At 39.0% G+C, this 13404-nt stretch overlaps 1 protein-coding gene across 4 annotated transcripts in view; it reads right to left on the bottom strand.

Annotated features, from left to right (window-relative positions):
- Positions 1–13404, bottom strand: part of SCN8A (sodium voltage-gated channel alpha subunit 8) — a 181802-nt gene that overhangs the window by 114934 nt on the left and 53464 nt on the right. For all 4 annotated transcript variants that reach the window (XM_079139767.1, XM_079139766.1, XM_079139769.1 and 1 more), the window contains exon 2: positions 6924–7253. In XM_079139767.1, coding sequence (XP_078995893.1) covers positions 6924–7199 — 276 coding nt within the window. In that variant the 5' untranslated portion in view covers positions 7200–7253. The remainder of the gene's footprint in view (positions 1–6923; positions 7254–13404) is intronic.

Below are 13404 nucleotides of genomic sequence, written 5' to 3'. Positions count from 1 at the left end.
ACCTCCCTGAAGTTGGCTGTAATCACATAACACCCTCGGTAGCTCTCTATTGCTTATCAAGTAAAGACCAAACTTCTGGGTCTAACATTCTCAGCCCTCCATGATTTGGCTCCAGATCTCCCTTCCCAGACTTCTCTCCCACTGCTCCTCAGTCATTTCCCACATTCCAATCAAACTGCATGTCCAGGGCCTCAAACGTGAGAGGCAAGCACTCTACCATGTCCAATGCCATTGTCTTTGAGCGTGTCTGTTCGTGTTGTGCTCTCTGCCTAGAATGTTTTAGTCCATCCCTCATTTCTAAAATCCAAGGCCTAATTCAAACACTACTCTTCTTTTTGGGTACCAGGGATTGAACTCAGGGGCACTTGACCACTGAGCCACATCCCCAGCCCTATTTTGTATTTTATCTACAGACAGGGCCTCATAGTGCCTCGATGCTGCTGAGACTGGCTTTGAACTCCAGATCCTCCTGCCTCAGCCTTCCAAAAGTGCTGGGATTATAGGTGTGTGCCACCACACCCAGCATTCAAACACTACTTTTCTTATTAAATCTTTCCCTCTTGTCAAAAGTGACACCATATTATATGCTACCCAGTTACAACCTATTTTAGGGTAAAGAATGAACTTTATGAATCACTGTTTTCTCCAAGAAAACTGAATGCCTCACTGAAGAAGTACCTGTTGAACAAATCAATCCCATTTTATATGAGGCCACCCAAACTGGTACATATTCCCCATCAGTTTCTCTCACTTCCTTTATAGTTAGTTAATAGAGTGTGGGTAACAACTGACACAGCCAAGAAAATAGCAAAACATTCAGTGCAGGTGGACACAACAGAACGTTTGTGTGATACACACTGGTGACCAACAAATCAAGAAGAGATTTAAGCACTAAGTGGAGGTTGTTACCTAAAGGTCTTTTATAAAGTCCTTTCTAATTCTAAGGTTCCACAAAAGGAGTGGTAAGCCTGGTGGCACTTAACAAGTTATCTAGTCCTCTAAAAATATAGCCAAAACAATAGGAAATCCACTACCTGATTCCCTCCTTAAGTTCCTAAACAGAATCAATTCTTTGAGAAAGAAAGACTGGTAGTTGGCCTGTTTCCCCCTGGAATTTAGTTCATTCTGGAGGATGGGAACATTTGTCATTAGGAAAAAAACTGTAATGTCACCTTTTGTATCCACAGCACTTAGAAAACTACATAGTGTTTTCACACGCATTATCTCATTAGATTAATCTGTTCAACAAATGTTGATCAAATGCTTACTATAGAGCAGGCACTGCTCCAGCTGATGAGAATATGAGATGAACATTAAACAAATAAATATACTATATGCCAGATGTTGTTAAGTGCTATGAAGAAAACTGAAGCAACAATAGGCTATTCAATAGACAATAGGCTGTTTTGTTTTATATAGGTCAAAAAAATAATCTTTAGAACAATTCTGTAAAATAGGTGGGATATTAGCTATTAGCATAATCTTAATTTTCTACACTAGAAAAACTGAGACACTGCATGTTAAAGTGACATGCCCCAAATCATCTGGAATCAGATGAGAATAAGATTTTCTAACTCTTGATCAACTACTAAGGTTAAAAAGAGGAATCAAACTTAGGAATGCTTAATTAAGTCCCTTTCCTTCTATGTAACCAAACTTGGATAGTGAACAAGAGTCCCATGTAAGTCCATCATTAAGCCATCACCCTGAGAATGGGCCACCTTTCAATAGCTCACAAGCATTTGCTTCAATTTGATTTGGTGAATAAAACAATTAAAATACCACTTTTTTATATTATTGGGAAAAATTTTAACAAAATAAAGCAACAATTTAAAATACGTAGTTCTGGGCTTGGGCTGTAGTTCAGTGGTAGAGTGTTTGCCTTGAATGTGTGAGGCACTGGGTTTGATTCTCAGTACCGCATATAAATAAATGAATAAAGGTCCATCAACAACTAAACTTTTTTTTAAAAAATGTAGTTTTTATTTAAAACAGAAAGCAGCATCTAAACTTGTTGTGCAAAAGCAAGCAATAGAACTCATTAGCAAAACTTCAAAATCACGTCTAATGAACAGTAATCTTCCCTTAACAGCCTGTCTCTGTGCTGCACACCTGTTCAAAGTGTGTGAAAACAAATTTGGCAAGGATTTTCTGCCAGGAACTTATGGGATTGTGTGCATGTGTGTGCGTGCACGCACCCATTATTTAAGTGTTTTTCATTTGAGGAAGCTGATGGCACTAACATTAGTGAGGTAAAAAGAAAACCATAAGGATTGTTGGAAATTGTTACCTTCTACACCTAAACTGAGTGAAACTTGAAAATATCTTCTTTTCTAAGGTGGGGTTGAAGACCTAGATATATTACTAAAATTCAGGTAGAGGAACCAGTTCTGCTGCAGGAGAATCAAGTTAGGCCATAAGGGTGGAGACCTCTAAGCCAGGCCTGGACCAATGGGTAGTTAAAAGGTGAAGTTAAAAGAACTGAGTGCATTCCAAGAGGAGGGGACAAGGCCAGAGGGAACAAAACAATCTGCAATCAAACACAAAGTGCAATAGGCAAAAGTGTGAAATACAATTAAAGATGTAGATGCAGGTCCAACTATTATGTATATATTGTAGATAAAGTAACTGAAATCCGAAGAATTTAAGAGATTCAGCTAAGGGAAAACAAAAACAAAAGTGGAACCAAAGCCAAGGTTTTACATTCCCAGGGAGGTTCTTTTTCGGCAATAACATTCTGGCTTAGACTGGGGATGGATTATAATGGGTGGGGGAGAATATTCCTTTAATAAAGTAACAGTAGGTGAAGAGGTTAAGTTAATTGTCTGAAGACCACAATGTAAGTTGAATAACTGCAGTGGTGTTGATAAGAGCCCAGGTCTCTGGGAGAGCCTGTCAAGGGTTGCCGGCCCACCATCCTTTTTTTCCCAGAGGCATAGCTCTTAGCCCTATACTTTTTAGGACCACGGGGATTAAATGAAAAGAGTTCATTTTTCTTTCTCTTTATTTTGCCTGCCCAACATCAGAAGAAGTGAGTCAATTGAGGCCAAGGATCAAATAATAGAAAATTTTAAAAGTGGGAAACAAAAATACATTGTAATGAACGGAGAGTTGGGAGGCCTGAGTTCCAATACCGGTTGTACCACTAACCGTGGTACTGGCTTTTGCAAAGTACTTCCCTCATAAAATGTATAAAATGAGGAGGCTGATTTAGCTGATGTCTAAGGATACCAAATTATAATTTTCTGCAATTTTAAGTGGACTCTACTTTGTGGGCAAAGGACTACAGGAAGAGTTAAAGGTAAAATGAAACTTCAGGAAGACATATACTATTTCTGAATGCAATAGGAATGTGCCCTATTTTGAGACACACCAATTAATCCTGTAATTTGAATTTTTGTTTACAGGACTTTCTTATAACAGAGTACACTTACTGAACAAAGAGAACACATCAATTATCAGTTCTAAGAAATAGGAAAAAGGAGTAGGAATCTACTAGGAAGGCCTTTCTACAAGTTAATCCATAGACTTTCTTGCTGCCTACTTAAGATTGTTGTTAGGAATATATATATGGGCATTTAAAATGCAACATTATGATGCATTAGAGAGTATTTTCTGTAGTGAAGACAGAGGGACACTTTCAGCAGTCCTTGACTTTATACACCTAAAAAAAAAAAAAAAAAAGGTGGGGGAGGAGGGAAATGAACTGAGAATTGACATAGATAAGACTTCATAGTATGAAAGAAGGGAAACCAAAATTAAGACTTCAATGGGCCTAAGAAAATAGGAAAAAAACCAAGAACAAAGGAGAGCTCAAGTTCCTGAAAATATGTATTTGCTTTGCTTACACATGTATAAAGAAACTCTGGCTGATACTATATTATCAGTGGTTGCCTGTGCAGAAAGCTAAGGGAGTAGGCAAATGAAGGACAAGTATAAAAGGGAGACTTTTTGCCCATTTTAAGCCATGCAAACATATTACCTATTTTAAAAGGTCAACAAATAAAAATATTTAAATGTCCCTTGAACTCAAATATTTGTAACAGGTGGAAAATAAGATAGCCAAAGAAAGGAGGCATTAGAACAGAGTACCAACAGGTAAAGAAAATGTGAAGTTGTAGCACTGGGAGGTCTGAGGCAATTCAGAGAGAGGATGATCCAGGCTGTATCCAGCTGGGAAATCAGTGTGGAAACCAACAAGGACCTCAGAAGCTTGTGATGGGCCAAACCAGTAAAAGACTGGAATGAAGAACAGCATCCTGAAAATGTGATACATGACTTGTAAGGTTCCTCGGCAATGTGGATTCCAAAATGGTATGTCAACAGAATTTTACTAATAGGGAACTGGTTCTCTCTTATTCCCTAAAGGAAAGAAGGAAGGACCAAGAAACAAGTTTCTGGGAAAGTGACAAAAATGACTTATAAGTTAGAAAATGAGACCTGAGAAAAAGGATTCTGCTTCTATCATTTAGCAGAGAAAAGAGATTATATTTTGCTAAGATTTATTTAAGGCAGCCCTTAAAATACAAACAGAAAGGAATGTCCTCTTAAAGTTACTTCTACCTTCATGACTGTTTGATTTGTGGGTTAATTCCCAGTGTGCTTCTTTTTAGGGGACGCCCTGCTAATTTAGCATAGTGCAAGGCCTAGTTAACAAGAAGTATTAGTAACACCAGTAAGATTTGCAAGTAAACTTGAGGAGGCATATTATTTTTAATCAACTGAAAAAATTCCTCAGAGTACAGTGTGGGGGCTGAGGGTCATAGCTCAGCGGCAGAGCATTTGCCAAGCAAATGCAAGGCCCTGGTTTGTTCCCTAGCACCACAAAAATAGATAAGTAAGTAAATCAAAGTACAATGAATATTTCTGAAATGCTAGCAAAGCTCTTTCTCACACAGTACTGTTTGTTTTATAATAATCATTGAGCTGAGTATTTGTATTTTATAAACTAAGGTTATCTTTTCCAGAAACGATCTACCTTTGAGGCAAGGCCAAAGGCTCAAGTCAGACTTTCTGTCATGCTGAGCCAGTCCCATAATGGAGCTTCATCAACAACTCAGCCTACCCAAAAAATGACACCCATTGGGGCCAGAGACCTGCTCTCTTTGGAGAGTTCTCACTTGCAAGTCAGACCATTGAAAACTGAGGTATTGGGAGTGGAAAGAGGAAAAACAGAGCAGGAATCAGGGGAAGGTACATAAGGGAAACTGGGCTCTGACAACTAATAGATCTATATATTTTTCATATTTTAAGTCAGGTTCAAGAAAACAAAATTTAGTTTGTATATGAGTTGGAAAAATAGTTTAGACCCAGAGAGATAAAGTGACTTGCTAACAGTCATGAATCTTCTGTAAAGTTTTTTTTTTCTTTAATTTTTCCCATATAAATTATTTGTGGTAGCTTGAACAATATATATACTTTAAAAAAAAGTAAATAATAAACATAGTGAATTATGGTAGAATCAAAATTCCTTACTTCCAGTCTACTGTTCTTTATATTTCTGAAACTGGGAAGATTCAGACCACTGGTTCCACTTTTTCCTACTATGTAGCTACTCTACAATGGAACAGTAGTACCTGGGTGAAGAACCATTTTGTGTAGAGATGTCTTAATTGCTTTTGTCATCCCAAACTAAAAATGCCTCCACAACTATAGCTAAATCTCTTACTTCTATTCCATTACCAAGTCAAAAAAGCTTAAATGTCTTCTCAAAAAAGACTAAAAGATAACAGTTAATGGCAGTTTTGTTAACATACATAGTTTAGTTAAGCTTCATATTGTAATAATATAACTACACAAAGTCATTTCCCCCTTATCTGGAAACACCTATCCATTTAATTATTTATAATTCTTTAAATGGCATCTCTTGAATAAGAAGTCCCCTAAAATGTATCTGATGTCAACCCTCAGGATTCAATGGCTAATTAGTTGGCTGGTGAATCATCTCAGAGGCTTTGCTTCCTTTATCTGTTGCTTTGTTTCAGTAGATAACCATGAGAGAGAAAACCAAAATTCAGTCAAGTATTTGGGAAGACTGAAACCCCTGGCCAAAAGAAGACTGGTATTTCTTTCACCTGTGGTTCCTACCTGCAGGAAGAGCAGAACTGACTCTGCTTTGAGGATCCATCCAGACAACTGTGTAACAAGACCAAAGACCTGGAGTCCTCCTCCTTGGCCCAGAGTGCTTTACTCTATTCTATTCCTGTCCCCAGGAGCAATGTTCTAATGTCACAAAAGGGACTGTACAAGAGACTGTACAAGGGACTGTACATCATCACCACTATATTAACCAGACTCTGCTCATTTGCAATAACATCATCTTTATATTTATTTAAAATTTTTTTCAGATGTTGATAGACCTTTATTTTATTCATTTATTCATATGTAGTGCTGATAATCGAACCAGTGCCTCACACATCCTAGGCAAGCACTCTACCACTGAACCAGAACCCCAGCCCCATCTTTATATTTAAAGATAGAATTTCAAATGCGTGTGTCAGAGAGATTCCACAGGGCTATATATACTCTATCTCTCTCTCTCGACACTAATAAAAAGTTCTGTTTCATTTATGTGTTCTTTTTCCTTTCTTTTGGTGCTGGCTATTGAACTAGGGATATCGTGCATGTTAGGCATGTGCTCTGCCACTGAACTACATCCACAGTCTCTGTCCTCTTTTTCTGGCCTGGAGCCAGATCAGGAAAAAATATTAACAGAAAAGACTATTAACAGAATTGATAAGAAGGAAGATCCACAAATGATCCTTAGCAGCAACTAAATGGAAAAATGATCCCTCAAAACCAGAAACAAAAAAAGCTAACTATTTCTGTTCTCCCCACTCTGGCAAAAAAACATAGCTCTTTCTCCCCAGCTCCCACATCCTTTTAGGAAAGGGGCATCTACATCTGCACCTCCTCCAACTCACTTTCTGCGTCAAATAGTATGGGTCAAAGTCCTCCAGGGGAACCGCAACCAGGCCTTGGGGGATGTCCCCGTAGATAAAAGGCAAACTCTTCCCCGCTTCCAGGTCGCTGTTCGGCTTGGGCTTGCTGTCTTCATCGTCTTCCCGATGACTGCCATCGGCCTTTGGCGGTTTCTTGAGCTTGCTCTCAGCAATGCGCCTCTCGATGTTTGCCAGCGACTCAGGGGTAAAAGGCTTGAAACTATCAGGGCCTGGTGGTGCGAGCAGCCGCGCTGCCATCTTCTCATCCTGCAGCAGCTTCGTTAGTTATGCTGCGTCCAGGACAGGTCAGCTCTAGAAGAAAGAGCAACACAGACAGCATTAATCAATCACTGCTCTAAAAAGAGGCCAGACTAAACCATCTCACTCTCAACCCTATTCACAAACTTTACAACACATAGTTTCTTCCATGACTTCTTTTTTCTTCCGAAAATCTGTGGCATGAATGGACTAGGTAATGTTCATACCACCCCTCACAGAATGATCAGTCAGAGAAATGGAAAGACAGGAGACTCCTGAGTTGCTAGCCATTGTTATATTTACTTAGATCCAACTCACTGTTAAGAACCATAGACAACAAAAGTGAAGTATTCCATATCCTCAGGGAAGTTCTATTCTCAACTAATAAGGCATATTTAACATCTTGTTGGGGCATATGTTAGCTCTGGTGGCTTTATATGCTCAGGTCACCTTTCTTTTCTGGATTGCCACTCCCCAAAGAAATAGTTCTCCTTTAAGGGCAACACAAGGGTAAACTGTTCCTCTTCTCAAATTTCACTTGCTGAAAACAAAATTAGCCCTTAGAAACTTTGTGGGCACAAAATATAGATAAAATAGCTTCCATCTGCTTTAGTCCTTCCACTTCAATTTATTTTTCAATTCACCAAGTTGTTTAAAATCTATCCACTATAAAAGTCCAAAAGTATCTCCAAGATCAAGCTCCTTCGTGGGACAAACATTAAGCATGGGCTTTCTGTGGGGAGGGTAGATATTCCCCTAAATACTTCCTGCTTGGCAAAGAGAAAAAGGAAGTGGGAATGGAATTCCAGAGAGCTCGTCTGTCCTGCCATGCTGGTGACCCTAGAGGGGCTCGAGCTCAAAGTATGTGGCATGAGAATGAGAAACAACCCAAAACAACCCTTCTAAAAAGAAAGACTGAAGTAATGCCATACTGGGAACGTCTAAGCATGGTATTTGAAAAGCCAGGTTATTCATATGCAAGCCTTAAAAGGAGGAATCCTGGTGATAAAAGCAATAGTGCTCAATTACTGCCAGAACACCTAGATAGAGACTGGCAGCTCACCTGATGCTTACGGTGTCACTTTCTTTCTTTAGTTTTGTGGGTGCTATAAGGACAACTCAGGAAAAAATTTAAAAGGTTAAAGATTCTTTCCTTCCTACTTAGCCCTCAGGGTCCATTTCAAGGCAAGTATCCATAAAATTTAAGGTTCCTCAAGAGAACGTTAGTAGAATTAACTCCAAGTAATTTGGGAGCGCAATTTCTGAGAACTTCTTTCAAGAATGCACCTGCGCGGCAACCCCCACCCCGACCCCAGGCTCTGTCTGCGGTGGTGACTGCAGGGTGCAGCTGTGCAGCCTGGAGCATCTGTATGCGGGCTGGGCAGCTCACCTGCTTAAAGCCCAGGGATGATGAGGCCAGAACAACACATCTACTCTAGGTAGATCTGTTAGCCTCAAACTGCAAAGAAAAACATTCCACAGACCGGAGAGTGGGAACAGAAAAATAATTGCATAGGACTTCAGAGCTACAGGAGATGTAGGTCCAGTCATTCCATTTTGTAAATGAGAAGGGATCCTAAGAGACTGGACAACTTACCCAAAGTCACAGAGCCAGGATTAAAAATCACAGCCAAAGAGCTCTGACATCTCATACTTCTTTTATTACAACAATAATCAGTTACCCACATCCTATTTTATGTCCTACTAGTACCCAAAAGGAATAGACTGGTACATTAAGGAAATCACATAAAATGCTATGGCTCTACTGATCCAAGACTTTATTTAAAAGTTTTCCCCCAACCTTGAATTCCTTTTCCCTCATTCCTTTCGTTCTGCCTATTAAATAAACCCCCTCTTCTCCACAAAGCCTTCCCAATGACACCAGCCTTTATTAATTCTTCCCCTGTGCTCCTACAATACTCAATCGTGAGCTGAGCTAACACTGATCATGGGCTGTTTCAAGCACTTTGCTTGCATTAACTCACTTGTTTCCAACATATGAGCATATGAGCTTTAAGGCTCTGTTTGTTCAGTTTGTCCAAAGTCACATAGCTAGAAAATGACAAAGTCAGGACTCAAAACACCTAAAGTCATCTGTTTTGACATTTAAATCACTGCTGAACCTGGAAACCACAATGAGACCAAAAAAACTAGGACTCCCTGGCTCCTATATTCACATTCACTTTCAACCTTAGGTCACTCTCCTACTCAGAGGACAAAGAACACTGCAAGAGTAAGTCACCTAGGATGCTGACAAATTCTCGTGATCTAAGTGTAGGCAGCTAGGCTCCTCACGGTAGCCCACAGTTGGGTCCTCTGCTTTTGCTCTGATTCTGCTTCCTCCTGCCTTCTTCAGGACAGTGTCCCCTCAGTCATCTCTGCTCCCCATCACATTTTCAACCTTCCCTTTTCCTTCCTATATCTTTTCCCTGTACAGCCTCATTCTCCAACTCACTCTTCATTTAGCCTAAGTGACACTATGTTATCTTGGTTCTAAATACAGCTATAGTCTCTTCTCTCCCTCTTCCTCTAAGGGCTGGCTTTCTGAAATTTGTTACACTTTTTTTTTTTTTAAAGGGATTTCAACTACTCAATTATCTATATACAAGTGATTTTCTAATTTCTGTCACCATTCCTGACAATTCCTCTAAGTCCCACAGTTGTCTCAAGGGGGCTTGCCAACATTTCAAAATTAAAGCATTTAAAGCTACTCTGACTTCCAAAATGGATTCCTCCTCCTGACGTTCTCATTTTTGTTACTGGGACCATGTTCTTCCCTGTCATCTAGCATGGAATCTCAGTCACCTCTACCCAGTCCTTCTCTACTATTTTTTTTTTTTTTTTATTAAAAATCATAAATTTACATAGGGCAATGTTGTGTGATTCATTGTTATTTTTTCCCTTCCCCCCAACCCCTCCCACCCCTCTTTTCCCTCCATACAGTCCTTCCTTCCTCCATTCTTACCACCCTCCTTAGCCCTAACCCTAACCCTAACGCTAACCCCTCCTACCCCCCATTATATGTCCTCATCCACTTATCAGCGAGATCATTCGTCCTTTAGTTTTTTGAGATTGGCTTATCTCACTTAGCATGATATCCTCCAATTTCATCCATTTGCCTGCAAATGCCATAATTTTATCATTCTTCATGGCAGAGTAATATTCCATTGTATATATATACCACAGTTTCTTTATCCATTCATCAATTGAAGGGCATCTAGATTGGTTCCACAATCTGGCTATGGTGAATTGAGCAGCTATGAACATTGATGTGGCTGTATCTCTGTGGTATGCTGATTTTAAGTCCTTTGGGTATAGGCCAAGGAGTGGGATAGCTGGGTCAAATGGTGGTTCCATTCTAAGCTTTCTGAGGAATCTCCATACTGCTTTCCAGAGTGGCTGCACTAATTTGCAACCCCACCAGCAATGTATGAATGTACCCTTTTCCCCACATCCTCTTCAACACCTATTGTTGCTTATATTCTTGATAATCGCCATTCTAATTGGGGTGAGATGAAATCTTAGGGTGGTTTTGATTTGCATTTCTCTTATTACTAGAGATGTTGAACATTTTTTCATATATCTGTTGATTGCTTGTATTCTACTGTCTATTAACAAGTCAGCCATCAGCCTTCCCAATCCTTCCTGCAGTTCTCCATTTTCAACTGCATTGTCTAACTAAGTCCTACTGCAAAAGCCTCCCCTCTGGTGGACCAATCTTCAGTCTATCAGGTACATCTCCAAAAAAATCTGCTTTCATTATGTTATTTCCCTCCCCAAAACCTACCAGTTATAGAACTGACTCCAAACTCCTGTCATGTCACTACTACTCAAGGCCTTGAGGGGCTTTATGCTTCTCATTCTCTTCCATTCTGGTTTCCTGTAAGAACATCTGCTCTGGTGACTGCTGTTTTTTAATGTTTCTTTTTAAAGGTAAACATAAAATGATACAGTGAATGAAGCTGTAGTGCACAGCTTGATTATTCTGTATATATGGGTACATCTGTGTAACCACCTCTAGCATCAAGATAGAGAAGATTTATTTCCAACACCTCAGGCGGCTCTCATAAACTCCCTGGTCAATAACCACACCCAGTAAAGGCTGTTCTGACCTCTTCTACAACAGACTAATTTAACTGCTTCTTGAACTTCACCTAAGTAAAATATAAACACAACTCTGGTGTATGGCTTCTTTCCAGCCTTATTTCTGTTAATCCACCTTGTTGTGAGTATAGCACACACATTCTTTTGTTGCTGTGTAGTATTCCATATATTTATGTACAATTTATTTATCAGTCTACTTTTATAGCCATGTAAGGTTGTTTGTTATTTTAGGATATTATGAATAAAAGCTACTAAGGACCTTCTTGTTCATGTCTTTTGGTGGCCATATACATTCACTTCTTTTTGGCGTACAGCAAAAGGAGTAATGCTGGGTCAGAAGGCATGTATTTAGCTTTAGTGATATTCCCATGAACAGTGTAAGAGGATTCCAGTTCCCCCACTTCCTCACCCACACTTGTAAATGGCAGTCTTAATTTCACCTATACTGGTGGGTGGATTAGTAGTATATTATAGCTCAGTTGGTAGAGTGCTTGCCAAGCATGCACAAGGCCCTGGGTTCAATCCCCAGCACCACCAAAAAAAAAAAAAAAAAAAAAAAAAAAACCCAATTCAGTGGCAATTTAGTTCCAAAACCTTTCCATCATTCCAAAGTAAAACCTCTTATCAATTAAGTAGTTCAGTTTTTCCCCATTGCCCTATCTCCACCCCCAGCTCCTTGTAATCATCACTCTGCATTTTCTCTCTACTGATCAGTTCTGGATATTTCATTTCCAAGAAATCATTCTATATGCAACTTCTTGGGTCTGGCTTCTTTCACTTCGTATAATATTTTCAAGGTTCTTTCACATTGCAGCACGTAACAGTACTTCATTCCTTTCTATGGATGAATGATATTTTATTACCTATGTATATATCAACTACATATATATTCATCCATTGATGGACATTTGGGTTCATTCCACCTCTCAGTTATTATGAACAGTGTATACACATGTACTTGTTTTAGTTCCCGTGTTCAATTTTTCAAAGCATAGACCTAGGAATGCAATCACAGAGCTACATGGTAATTCTGTTTAATGTTTCTGAAGAACTGCCAAACTGTTTTCCACAGTGATTGACCCATTTTTCATTCTCAATAACAAAGTAAAAGATTACAATTTCCTCACATCCTTGTCAACACCCTTTATTTTCCCTTCCCTTCCCTTCTTTCAAATAAAGGCTATCCTAGTTATGAGGTAGTATCCTGTTTTTATATTTGCATTTTCCTAAGGATACTGATGTATTTTTCATGTGTTTGTTGGTTCACTACAGTGTTTTTGTTTTTGTTTTGGTACTGGGGATTGAACTCAGGGGCATTTTGCCACTGAGCTACCTCCCTGTGACTTTTTTTTTTTTCTCTTCCAGACAGGATCTCACTATATTGCTTAGGACCTTAGTAAGTTGCTGAATGAAACTGTGATCTTCCTGACTCAGCCTCCCGAGATGCTAGGATTACAGGTGTGCACCACCACACCTGGCATCACTACAATTGTAATTTTCAATGTCTGATGATATCGAGCATCTTTTCCTAGGTTTACTGGCTATTTAGACATCTGCTCTGTGAAGTGCAGGTTTCAGTCTTTGCTCATTTTCTTCTATTGGATTTACTTTTTCCTAATTATTTTATGGTAGTTCTTTACCTACTTTCTATATAAGTCCAAGTATTCCTCTCCCTTTGATTTTCTTAATGATATCGTCCGATGAACATTAATTCTTAATTTTACTGAAATCCAATGTATAACTTTTTTTTTTTTTTTTTTTTTTTAAAGAAAGCTGCCTTGGGTTGGGGTTATAGGTTATAACTCAGTGGTAGAATGCTTGCCTGGCACATGTGAGGCACTGGGTTTGATCCTCAGCACCACATAAAAATAAATTAAAGTATAGTATCCATCTATAACTAAAAATATTTTAAGAAAAGAAATCTGACTTTTCCAGGGTCATACAGGTATTCTATTTTCCTCTAAAGGCTCTATTGCTTTACCTTTTTCATTTAGATTTGTAAGCCATTTGGAATTGATTTTCATATATGATGGGAGGTAGAGGTGGAGATTCCTTTTTTTCTAGATGAATTTCCAACTGAGCCAGCATCACTTAATAAAAT

The sequence above is a fragment of the Sciurus vulgaris genome, assembly GCF_902686455.1.
Source record: "Sciurus vulgaris genome assembly, chromosome: 5".
Taxonomy (NCBI): Eukaryota; Metazoa; Chordata; class Mammalia; order Rodentia; family Sciuridae; genus Sciurus; species Sciurus vulgaris.
Note: the sequence above shows the minus strand (reverse complement) of the source record. Positions and strands in the feature narration are given on the sequence as shown.